At 39.2% G+C, this 12379-nt stretch overlaps 3 protein-coding genes across 3 annotated transcripts; 1 reads left to right on the top strand and 2 right to left on the bottom strand.

Annotated features, from left to right (window-relative positions):
- Positions 1-3766: 3766 nt before the first annotated feature.
- On the bottom strand, positions 3767-6328 carry HSA32 (Aldolase-type TIM barrel family protein). Its single transcript, XM_086229055.1, has 5 exons — positions 6029-6328; positions 5583-5774; positions 5277-5484; positions 4187-4410; positions 3767-4100 (listed from the first exon to the last, which is right to left on the bottom strand). The coding sequence occupies exons 1-5, from the start codon at positions 6149-6151 to the stop codon at positions 3990-3992; spliced, it is 858 nt and encodes a 285-aa protein (XP_086085181.1). The 5' UTR covers positions 6152-6328; the 3' UTR covers positions 3767-3989.
- Positions 6329-7550: 1222 nt separating this feature from the next.
- LOC147298653 (protein DESIGUAL 2-like) lies at positions 7551-8635 on the top strand. Its single transcript, XM_086229471.1, has 3 exons — positions 7551-7649; positions 7748-7953; positions 8042-8635. The coding sequence occupies exons 1-3, from the start codon at positions 7551-7553 to the stop codon at positions 8277-8279; spliced, it is 543 nt and encodes a 180-aa protein (XP_086085597.1). The 3' UTR covers positions 8280-8635.
- Positions 8636-10162: 1527 nt separating this feature from the next.
- Positions 10163-11881, bottom strand: LOC147298652 (GLABROUS1 enhancer-binding protein-like). Its single transcript, XM_086230050.1, has one exon. The coding sequence runs from the start codon at positions 11738-11740 to the stop codon at positions 10454-10456; it is 1287 nt and encodes a 428-aa protein (XP_086086176.1). The 5' UTR covers positions 11741-11881; the 3' UTR covers positions 10163-10453.
- Between the last annotated feature and the right edge of the window lie 498 nt (positions 11882-12379).

Here is a 12379-nt window from a genome sequence, read left to right as displayed (position 1 = left end):
CGTGAATCTGTGCCCCACCAGCTCAATTTATACAATGTTTCTTTGGGTTGGTTTGGTCTGAAACATTTCCCTTTCCAGTTTCCACTTGGGAAATTGGGGAGTACTCTTTTGCAAATATATTTGTTGAGCTAAATTTCATTTTTGGTCCTTCTAGTTTAGGATAAGTATTACTTTCTTCCATATACTTTCAATTGTACCCTTTTTATCATGACTTTATAAATTGTTGTAATACAAGGACATATTAGCATTTCCGGTTATTAAGTCATCAAATCAGTTGCAAATTTGGTCATTTGCTTTACAAATTGTTACAATGCAAAGACATGTTAGCATGTCCGTTTATTTAGTCATCAAATCTATTATGCTTGTGATCATATAATTTACAAATTGTTATAATTTTAATTTTGTATTTTACAAATGGTTAGCAATGAACATGCTAACATGTCATTAATTTGCAACAGTTTATAAAATACAATTTAGTCAACGCAATTGAAAATATAGAGTAGAGACGATAGTAAAACTTGACCAAAATAACAAAAACCAAAAGTAAAATTTGGCCTATTCCTTATATTGTCCAAGTCATAGGGAGTTTTTTCTTTTTAATCCTAAAGTAAGCCTCCCGATGGGAATTACAATTTGTATATTCGTTTGTCTCTTTGGTAGTTGTGTACTTGTGTATCACGTTGTCTTGAGGAAAGTGGAAAGTAAAGCCTCCCCATAAATATGTTTTGAGGGTTTGTGAAAAAATGCGATTGTGCAAGAGTTTGATCACTAAATTTTTATTTATAAAAAGGTATTTATTTTTGTTATGGTTTTTTAAAAGTGTAAAAAAAAAAAAAAAAAGTCAAAATCAACAATTGACATACCGATTTTGACTCTCTACTTTATTAAAAGAGATTCTTAATCCGAATCCCCTTCTTTTAGATCAAGAAAAACAAAAATTAACAAGTGACTAAACTCTTCATACGACTCAATTCCGTCTAAGCAATTGACAAAATCCTTAATTTGTCTTTAATAGCTAAGGTTAGCAGTTAGCTAATTACAAGATCTTATTGCAAAAATTTAAGTAGAAAATGACCCAATTACAAGAACCAAATTTGTCATTTCTCCTAGGGAAAATGTCTTAATCTTAATTCTGTCTTTTAGGGAAAAAGTGCTCTATACTTAATTACAATAATATTAAGACCCTTTGTCTATTTTTGCAATTAACTACATTAAAGGAGACAACCTAGACCTAAACATAAAATAGCAAGCTCTCGCTTATCCTTTATTCAAACATTTCCTAGACCAAAATTTTCGGATGACTTGTCTGTTTGCCATGTGGCTTTTCTGGTTTAATGAATGAAAGTATTTCACCGGCCAAACAAAATGAACGATATGTCCTTTTCCTTCACACCTAATTCACTTAAAGTGTGCTAATTTTTATTTTGGGAAAATTTTTCATTCAGGACACGTACTTTGGGGTCAATCTTAGTTTAGGACACCAGTTTGGGTTTGTGCTAGTTTAGGACACATATTTAGGATTTGTATTAATGTGGGACAATCCGTCACCTCCGTCAAGAATTCCGTTAAAAATAGACATGTGCCATGCACATGACCTATTTTCAAGGGACAAAATGGACAATTCACCATAATATATTAAAATAATTAAAAATAAAACTAAAACAAAAAAGAAAGAAGAACAAGATGACAGCGCACCCCTTCTCCACCCAGCCCCAACTCACCTCCGGTGGCCATACTTGCCGGCAGTGACCCCACCATCCCCCCTCTCTATCTCACTCTCTCTCTCCCTCCATTTCTCTATTCCTCTCTTTGTCTCTTTTTCTCTGCAGATCGCACCCTCCTTTTTCTCTCTCTATTTCTCTGCACATCGCCCCAACCACCTCTAGCGGTGGCCTTACCCACCGGCGACGACCCACCCTCCCCCCTCTCTCTCTTTCTCTCTTCATCTCCGCACCTCTCTTCATTATGTTCTTCTCAAACCTCTCCACCTTCCTATCAGCCAAACGCCTCGATGTTGTCTGCAAAAACCCAATACACATATACAAGAAATTTATTCTCTTCTTTTGCCAAATTGAAATTGCTCATCTAGTCAGGCAAAAAAAAGAACAAAAAAAAAGCGAAGTGCTTTAATTATTTTCGAGATGAAACTTGCACTCAGATCCACACTTAACCAAACAAAGGTTACAAAACCCAATACATCAATAAGAATCCAAAAAAAAAAAAAAAATCAGTAAGATCTCAATATAAACCCAGATGAGAAGAGGAGAGATTCAATCATTCAAAGATAACCCAAAACCAAATCTTTTCACAAAAAATAGCCTACCATAATAGTCAACATAAAACCCCAAACTATGAAAAACCAAAGACTTCATAAGCCCAAAAAGACAACCAAAAAAAAATGTGGTCGGCGAGGTGGTCGGCGTCAGGTGGCTGGGCCATGTGCGCTTGCAGGGGGCGCGAAGGAGAGAGAGAACAGAGGAGAGAGAGAGCGGCGGGCTGGCAAAGGGGACTGGTCTGGGGGGGTTGGCGCCGGCGAGAACAGCTCGCCGATGATCTTGGGTTGTCGGGGAAAGTGGCCGGAGGGGCTGGACTTGGGTGGAGCTGGGTGTGTGCAGGGAGTGCTGCCCGAGAGAGAGAGAAGTGAGAATAAGAGAGAGAGAGAGAGAGAGAGAGAGAGAGAGGGTGGGTCGTCGCCGGCAGTAAAGCCACCGCCGGAGGTGGTTGGGGCTGAGTGAAAACGGGGGGGGGGGGGGTGAGATCTGCATCTCCCTCTTCAATCCTTTTTTTTTTTTCTGTGTTTTTTGTGTTTATAGTTTTAAACTTTTTTAATATATTTTTAGTTTTAATCTTGTTTATTTTTAATTATTTTAATATATTATGGTGAATTGTCCATTTTGTCCCTTGAAAATAGGTCATGTGCATGGCACATGTCTATTTTTAACGGAATTCTTGACGGAAGTGACGGATTGTCCCACATTAATACAAATCCTAAATATGTGTCCTAAACTAGCACAAACCCAAACTGGTGTCCTAAACTAAGATTGACCCCAAACTAGGTGTCCTGTTTGAAAATTTTTCCCTTTTATTTTTATTTTTTTGTGGTAAATACAATATCCGAGTTAAGTTGTGCTACAGCAGAATGCTAATAATGCTTCTTCCCTTGCCTCTCCTTGGCATGACTAGGCCCCAAGTCCATCTTTATGTGATTTCGTTATTGTGTTTTTGGCTTTCTAGCTCACCATCTCACCCAAAAAAAAAACAACAAAACTATTTCTGCTATTTTTAATCTACATTGTATATCATATCTCTCTGAGCACACTGTATATCAAATATTTCATAAAAAATAAGATCACTTATTCGATTCTTATATTTGTAAGAAATGTAGTCAAGGGCCCTACAGTTCGTGGATGTGGTAAAGATCCCTAAAACATCCTTGAATTTTTTCTGCTTTAAGATCTCACGTCATAGAATTGAGCATACACCACAGATATTCAAGCCCAGTGAGCATGACACACTTGTGCCATGGAACCTCAAAAGTTCATAGGTGTCCATCAGCCAGACATCTAGACAGGATCTCAAAATTGGAGTTGGTATTTTGATTTGATGTATTAAAACATTATATAGAATACAATGAGGTTTAGATCGAAAGCAAATTACCAAATTATGAGGAACTTGACACATGAAGAAGGATTGCGGCTGTACACTAGTATTCAGGACATCTAGAGTTTGATGAACAAAGATCAGTTCCTTACTAGAACAAAGGATATTATGTGTCAAAACTCATTTATACGTACAATATCTGAACAAAAGTTTACTGCAATGATGAACAAATATAAGCTCCCACAGTAATGCTTCACACATTGGAGGAGGGCATATTGAGCAATGTTACCAGCATAAACTCACAAGACAACAAGACATCCACATATTACCATCATATTCTTGTTCATCCCCCATTTTTCTTTTTTGGTTACAGACAGATTACAAAAAGTCTAAAATAGAAAATACGAGGAACCCAGCACTGATGCATGATTTTTACCCAAGTTGCGTCCCCGGAGACACTCCAGATCCATCACGTGGGAGTGGTCCACAAAGAGATTCACCTAATCAAAAAAGAATTTAGTGAACATGCTACACATTTATCACAAATAAAGAAATGAAGAAAATAATATATGAAAGAGCATTATACCCTTGGACCATAATACTTGATGAACCACTCAGAGGTTCTCGGATTTGATGCTTCAAACATGGTCTTTTCAACACCAAGACGCCCAATGACCTTCGCAATTATGTCGGGTCGCATTGAATCAGCATGTGTGCAGACATTATCAGCATCGATCATTATCATGTCTGCCCCAGCTTCTAAGCATCTCTCAGCTCTTCTAATCAACAGATCAACATCCTCAACAAACTCTGTGCAAGCATAGACAACGCTCGTGTTATAAGTTATAACATCGAGGTGATTCTAATACCTCTCCATCTTTCTTGTCATATGATCAGAGCACTCATCAACGAAATGTTATCATGTCACAGTGGGATATTCAGAACGATGAATGCAAGAAAGAACAATCATCACTCTGAACAAATGACTAGAAATTTTCAAAGAAACCAAATAATATCAGTAAACAAAAATTATTGGGCACAGCATCGCCATAGATATAGGACCAAAACGGTTCTTCTTCCTTTGACAATTTCAACAGTTCTTAGACTAGTTTTCATAAAAGTTCTAGTGCCATTTTCAGTATACTAGTAATTGTAACCGTGGGAAGAAATAAAGAGAGGCTGTTTTCTAGAATTCAGTTTCTGAAAGATTTCATTCCCAGTGTTCACTGCTATTCAAAGCTCTTCAGTTCAGATGATATCTAGTGACCGTACAGATAAACATATCATTCACTTTTGGTCCAATCACCGGTAGTGACAGCACTATGGTTTAGCTTAATTCATATCCCTCCTGCAACCCACCCCCTTCACACACACACAAAAAAAAAAAAAAAAAAAAAAAAAAAAAAAAAAAAAGCATAGTATTTCTGGAGTGTATCTCACAAGGGCACTGCAACACATTTTGAACAAGTCTACTGATCGACCTAAATTACATTAATTTCTCTGGAACCTGGACAGCATGGTTATAGAGTATGTCCTGGTGCCAAAGATAATAATTGAATCTTATCTCTATATTAGACACCTCAGAAAGTGATAACTTTAGATGGTGACCAAAAATGGAAGATGATACAAGTTAACGACGTTAGCAAACTGTTTCAGGGGAAAGAGTGCATCCATACCAGATGATCGTGGCCTTGGGACAACATAGGCTCCAAATGCTCTATCACCTATCGGAATGTCAGACTTGTTAACCTTGACTGCAAACTGAGGCTTCGCTTTCAGACCACCACTCTTAATTATGCGCACAAATCTCAGAAGAGTTTCTTCAGGAACTCCAAGAGATCCCACATTCAGCTCGATTGTGTCGAACCCCAAGTTCTTGCACTCCTAAAGAAACCATAGCAGGACATACTGAAATTAATAATATGTTTTCAATAACACAATATATACATTATAAAACAATGAAATTCCTCCAAGAGCCTCACCTCCACATACTCTTTGAAAGCTGAGGGACCTTTGCGAAGCAGATTTTCAGCCCAGTCACCAGTACTGACATATATGTCATGTTGGTGAGCCACATCAGTCACTTCTCTGATATACGATTTGGGCATCAAGCTATGGGAACCTCCAGAAAACTTCAACCCATCAACAAACTGACCCATGGACTCAAACATATCCTGTGAGGAAACAACATTTGCAAATAAAAACTAAGACTTACAACACCCAATAACCCAAACCACCTTCCACAGCCACAACTTGGTCTTTCACCAAAAACCCAAGTCCTAAAACCTCCAGATCATTGTCAAATCATCAAAAAATTTCAAGAATTCAGAAGAAAAATTGTTTTTGACACTTTGGTAATTGGAAAATATGAACACGGCCAACTGGGTCAAAAGAATAACAACTACAAAGAAGAGATTTGGGGCATTACCTGAAGGACGTTTTGGCTCAAGAGGGTGTAATGAGGGCCTCTCATTTCTGTGACGCCGTAGCGTCGCGGCTTTTCCGGACGGTCTTCGTTCTCGTCGAAGCTCTTCCATCTGTACACCGACATCGTGTCGCACCAGGACCGCGATTTCGCAGACACAGAGAAAGAGAATTGGAGAACGAAAGGGAAAGATAGTTTCTTTGGTTTTTCTTTTTCCCTTTCCTTTAGAAATTTGATTTTGCTTTTTATCTTGGGAGGTCAATCTAGAATCTTGATTTCTCATTGGAAGGAACAGTTGAGTTGAGTTGAGCTCTTTCTAGAAATGTCTGTGATCATCCAAGAGGCAACTGAAAATAACTGCCACCTGTCAACTCCTGCATTTTCTTTTGTTCTTTGTCTATTTTTTATTTTTTAAACCCTTTCCTCAAACCCGCCAAGTAATCGCACGGTTTCACCAGTTCTTTTTTATTTTTTTTATTTTTATTTTTTATCAACAACTAGCGTTTTGAATTTAGGTTTTTTATCAAAGATTAAGTTTCCGCCGCTAAACCAAATGGTAATTGGCTGGTTTCACCGATTCTCAAACATTTTCTCAACAAAACATCATCCTTTATAATATAAATATATTAGTCTTTGTGTCTCTTTGCCTCTTTGAAGAATTTTGCCAATGACTTTGCCACTAACTTCTTAAAGAACAAATTAAGGGGGGAAACAACTTAAATTCATGAGATGAGTTGACCTCTTTTGCCCCTTAGTAGATTCGCCATTGCTAATATGTGTTTTTCTGGAACAATTATAAAAGGTTAATAAGACATGGTGTGACAAGAATGTCCATAATCAGTTAGACTGAGGCTCCACTGAAGCATATGGAATAGTTGACGATATTTTTTAGTGGGGAAGTCACGGCACATGTACGGTGCTATTCCATTAATATAGTAGCATGTGAGCTTATTTCAAATAAAAAATACAGTTTTTTAAAACAAATAGAACGCATGACATCATAGCAACGAATGATCACACCATACACATAGTATGGCCACCCCATTTAAGATTTTTTCAAAGCTGCGTAATAGAATGTGGTGATTTTAAAACACAGAGTAATCTAGGGGACAAGATGAGTAGGTGAATTGAGACAAAGATCATAGTTGAAGGAGAATTGACGTAGCTTCTACTTAGATTTGTGGGCAAACGGACTCATTAAAGGATATGATTCTTCACAGCTGGCATACAGGTAAAGATGAATGTTAACCCCCATACCCACCTGCATGCGATACTCTGCTTTCCTTGCTCCACATGAAAGGAATCCAAGTTTAAAAAGAAAAGAATAGGCAAAAACTGCAAAAGAAGAATAAAGAAAAATGCAAAGACAAAAGAAGCTTTTCTAAAATCACCAGCTAATTTCCCACGTAGATGCCAGATCCTCAGACACCATGCAAACCTCGATCGATCTCCCTCCTTTATCCCTATTCCATTCTGCCTATAAATTTCACATCCATCATCTCTTCCATCAACCAATCCTACAAAAATGGCAAGGAACATTGCTCCTCTTGTCTGCCTCTCAGTCATGCTTATGGACATTGCGGCCGGGATACTTGGCATCCAGGCTGAAATTGCTCAAAACAAGGTATATATTCTAGGAGTAATTAAATCAACAATGGTCATTTTGGTTTTGAAGTGTTTCATGAATTCACAATATTGAAATTGCATGCTCTTTGAAAACAGGTGAAGCATTTGAAGGTGTGGATTTTTGAGTGTAGAGACCCAAGTTACCAAGCTTTCAAACTGGGGTTGGCTGCAGCAGTGCTTCTAGCTGTGGCTCATAGCATCGGCAACTTGCTTGGTGGGTGCATTTGCATCTGGTCCAGGAAAGATTATGGGGAAGCAACAGCAAATAAGCAATTAGCTGCTGCTTCCCTCTTCTTGTCATGGTACGTACTTATGAAAGTTAATTCAAGCCAACCTTAACATGATTTTAGCATGCGATCTTACCCTAATGAATGTGCTATGTCGTCACAGGATTACATTAGCCTTTGGATTCTCGCTGTTGATGGCGGGGGCATTGGCAAACTCAAAATCAAGGAAATCTTGCGGATTAGCGCACCATCGCCTTCTGTCGATAGGAGGCATCTTATGCTTCTTTCATGGACTGTTTACTGTCGCATATTACGTGTCCGCCAAGGCAACGATCAAAGACGAAATGATGAAGCACAAGCAACCTAGCAGACATGCTGGACCACCTCCTCCTCCAGCTTAATTAGGAAAAGCTCTCACACTTGCCACGTTACAAATTGAAACTAATTAAGACATTGTTTGGTTTAAAACTTACAACATTTTTGTTTAAATAGCATTCATGTTTTGTAATTTGAGATTTCAGAGTGAAAATTTGATCTCATCTTCAAGTTGGATGACATAAAACCAAAATTCGTTTCTCTGAGTACCTCATCAGACATCAGATGCGTTTTTTATTTCTTTTTCTTTTTCTTTTCTTTTGGTGGAAGAGCGGGATTAAAAAGCCCAAAACGCCACAAACCTCACTTGAGGATGGACCTGGATCTAGTCATGCCCAATTCATCCTCATTCAGCAGATCCAACAAAAAGAAGGGCTGTGAATTTTTTCTTTTTCTTTTTCTTTTTTACAACTATACCCAGAAGGCAAAAGTTGGAAATTTCACAAATTTTTCACTTGGTGGATGCAGTGATCAAATTGTAAGGTGTAATTACTATTTGGCAACACTATTATGTTTCCGGCGGCCAACCCAATACATAAGCAATTCCGATGCATGTCAAGGCTTTGCTTTGGAGTTTGGAGTTCCCCCTCAAGTTGGTCTTTCAATGAAGGAGATTTTGGTTTTAAATCATTTCAAATTTAAAAATTTAAAATAAATAAGCGTTACACAAAACAATACTACAGCTTCTAAGCCGCGAGGGTTGACACACAACACAATACATTGCTGGCACAGAATAACAGAGCTTTCAAGTTTCAAGAAAATTTGATATTCTTTATTCTTCTAGCATATGTGGCAAACCCATTACCAGAAAAGATTGAAGCATCAACCAAAAATACACACTCATCTAAAAACATGTGGCAAACCCATTACCAGAAAAGATTGAAGCATCAACCAAAAATACACACTCGTCTAAAAACACAATCTCAGATATTTGACTTCCAAACACCATCTAAAAACATATCCACTACTCCCTTGAAACATCAAACATATTGCCACTATGAACTAGTTAGCACTTCCGAGTCTCCTTATCCCTTTACTCCATAACCACAAGATTTTGACATTAATTTCAATATATTAAAAGACCAAATACAACTCTGCACTGCAGAGAGAAAACTGTCACCACAATTGGATACCAGCCACTACACAAAGATCCATGTTTTCATACAACAATCCACTTCCCAGAAACTAGGCTCCTTACAAGATCCTATCCCATGATGCCTACAACAAAATTCTGCAATCACTTGCAAAGGTGCAGTGGAAAAGATTCATGAAACTCCAGGCTATTTATATAAACTTCCTGTCATCCTAATAGAAACTAGAAAATAACGTAAACTACAAAGGTACCTTGCATCCCAAACAGCTCCAAGTAAGCCAAAAGACAACCCATAAGACATCACATAGGTCTACCATTTGACAACCCCAAAATTAATTATCAATCTATTATATACTTTTCCGTTATAATTACATTTAGTCAGCCATCCCTTGGTGCAATATCTTGGAGATAATGTAAGATCTCCAAGCATGATAACTTCCTGTTATCTTAGAATAAACTACCCAATCAAATCACAACTATGTGGATAATGAACCACTGATGGTGTACAAAAATTTTGAATGTTCTCATTTGCTATTTCTCTTCTACACCATCTTACAGTGACCCATAAAAAATATGATCGACGACATACATGCTATGCTGCTATGATTCAATCAACACAGACAATTGCAGCTATCCAAGAAATCTAATTAGTACCACAAACAATTGTTTTCAGCAGGGCAAGCAAAAAAAGCATAATTGAGATAATGTAACTAAGAATTCAGGGACGCTCAGTAAGAACTGAATGAAAAGCTTCAAGATCACTGCCACACTATATAACCCTGCGTATAATTATGAAAGAGAGAACCAAAAACAGCATAACACAAGAAGAGAATTATCAACATTCAGAAGCAAAATGGACAATAACACTGTGCCACAAAATAACTTCAAATGAACAGAAAGGAGCACAACAATGGCCAGTTACTATATCCATGCAAGGATCTAATGAACAAAATAGACAGGTAAATGCTAGAGATTAATAATTACTGAAACCTAGACATAAAAACAACTGATAACCTCTCTTTTTTGGCCGGGAAAACAACCGATAACCTAAACATGGTCTTTCTAGAGATCAACACCAATCATCTTGAGTTATACCTGATCAACATTCTAATGGTTTGATGACTTAAAAGCTTCCAGAATCATCTTAGCCTGGTCTCTCATCAACTCCGTCCGCTTAACAAAAAGCTCCAATTCAGCAACATGCAGATCATTCCACTTGTCCTTCAACTCAGCTCGTTTCGATCCGCCAATCAACTCCAAACCCTGCTTCACAACCGTCTCCGGCAATCCCAGCTCTCTGAACCCCTTGTCAAACCCAATAACCTCACTCGAACTCTCCGAAGCAACCGGCATATAGCAAATTTTCGCCTTCTCAGCCTCCTTCAGAGGCTCCGGTGACCCGAGAAGTTCTGCCTTCAGCGAAGCCAAAGTCACAGTCTTGCTGTTACCCTTTTGATTATTCTTAGTCTTCCCATTACACTTGGACAGCTCAAACCCCCCACCACTTGACCCTTCACCACCGCCAGCGCCCCACACCTTCTTCGACAACTCGAAAACCTTCACCTCATGAGGCTTGACAGGGTTATACTTCTTCCCTTTGGTCACATTGGCCTCATACTTCTTCTTCAACCTACGAACCTTATCTTGCAACTGGGTCTTGTTCACATCTGCTTTCAGCGATTTCTTAATAAAATCGTGAAATGCAGCCATATCGGCATATGGGTCCACCCCTTTCTTGGCAGTGTAATCGATCATGCCTTTCAGGATTGTTATCTCATCTTCATCGCTCCAAATCCTCTGGAATAGCTTCTTCGAATCGTCTCCTCCGGCTCCGGCCTTCTTCGGTTCCTCTTCAGCCTCGTCAGCTTCTTGATCTGGGCCCTTCTTCTTGGGCCTCTTGGACGACTCCTTGGGCTCGCTCTCGCTGGGCCGCTTCGACCCGGCTCTTGCCGCAGCCGACGTAGCCGCAGCCGTAGCCGAGGACTTCGATCTGGGCTTGGTCTTGGGCGGTTGCGGCGTCTCCTCCATCGGCTTCGAAGCAATCGGCTTCACATTGGCGGCGGCAGCAGCCACATTGGCTCGGCGCTTGGCAGTTACATCCAAGTCCGACCCGGATTCGGACTCGGATTCGGACCCAGAGGACGAAGACTGCGCCTTTGAGTTGACGACGGCGGAGTCCGGTTTCTTGGGTGGTGGTTTTTTCTCGGCTGCAGGAGTGGGTGGCAAAGTCGAGGTCTTTGGAGGCTCGGGCTCTTCGGATTCGGATTCGGACCCGGATCCGGATTCTTCCTCTTCTTCTCCTCCTTCTTCCTCTTCGGACGAGGCCTCCTCTTCTTCCTCCTCCGAAGAAGCAGCCGGCGGATTATCCAGAGGAGATGGACGCTTCGGTGCCATGGAGGAGAGAGAGAGAGAGAGAGATTTAGGGGTTTGCGTAAATTAGGGTTTTTTACTGGAAAGAGGTGAATGGGGTTTGTGTGCGGGTCATAGACTCATAAGAGAAAAAAAGTCAAGGACTTTGGAAAGTGGCGTGGAATGATCGAAGCGGCCGTGTTAAATAAGATGGCCAGTCGACCCAATCCCATTCCTCTTTTTTCCTTTTTTTAATTAAGATTCCTTTTCCATTTAAGCCGAGGAATAATCGACTATGCTCGCCGGAGCCAGGAAGTCTTACATTGGTCTCAGTTTGTGTTCTTGGATAAATTTTTGGGAAACTTTCATTTTAGTGCTCCAATTTTACTTTTTATAGCTTTTAAATTTATAATTAAAGTCCTATAAATGTACGCGCACATTATTTTTCATGATTTTCTAGCACCGAGTGCTCGGCAATTCATTTTTCTTTACAACTTTCATTCTTTACCCTAGGAGGGTATATAGTGCACTCGTACTTTATACTCTAAAAAACAGACGAAGACAACAATGAGCGCTTGTTGCAGTTCTTGCTTATTATTAAAAAAAAAAAAAAAAAAACATTGCCAAGTGTTCGGCACCATTGTAGAGAGCTCGGTGCTGGATATTAAAAAAAATAAAGACGTG

Source organism: Dryas octopetala, chromosome 1 (assembly GCF_963921425.1).
Source record: "Dryas octopetala chromosome 1, drDryOcto1.1, whole genome shotgun sequence".
Taxonomy (NCBI): Eukaryota; Viridiplantae; Streptophyta; class Magnoliopsida; order Rosales; family Rosaceae; genus Dryas; species Dryas octopetala.
This window is presented reverse-complemented; position numbering and strand designations above follow the sequence as displayed.

Coding starts and splice junctions, on each gene's coding strand:
- HSA32 (XM_086229055.1), bottom strand. CDS start 6,151: ATGTCGGTGTACAGATGGAAGAGCTTCGACGAGAACGAAGACCGTCCG. Junction 5,485..5,582: donor CTTTCAAAGAGTATGTGGAG/GTGAGGCTCTTG, acceptor TGGTTTCTTTAG/GAGTGCAAGAACTTGGGGTT. Junction 4,101..4,186: donor TCAAGTATTATGGTCCAAGG/GTATAATGCTCT, acceptor TTTTTTGATTAG/GTGAATCTCTTTGTGGACCA.
- LOC147298653 (XM_086229471.1), top strand. CDS start 7,551: ATGGCAAGGAACATTGCTCCTCTTGTCTGCCTCTCAGTCATGCTTATG. Junction 7,650..7,747: donor CTGAAATTGCTCAAAACAAG/GTATATATTCTA, acceptor CTTTGAAAACAG/GTGAAGCATTTGAAGGTGTG. Junction 7,954..8,041: donor GCTTCCCTCTTCTTGTCATG/GTACGTACTTAT, acceptor ATGTCGTCACAG/GATTACATTAGCCTTTGGAT.
- LOC147298652 (XM_086230050.1), bottom strand. CDS start 11,740: ATGGCACCGAAGCGTCCATCTCCTCTGGATAATCCGCCGGCTGCTTCT.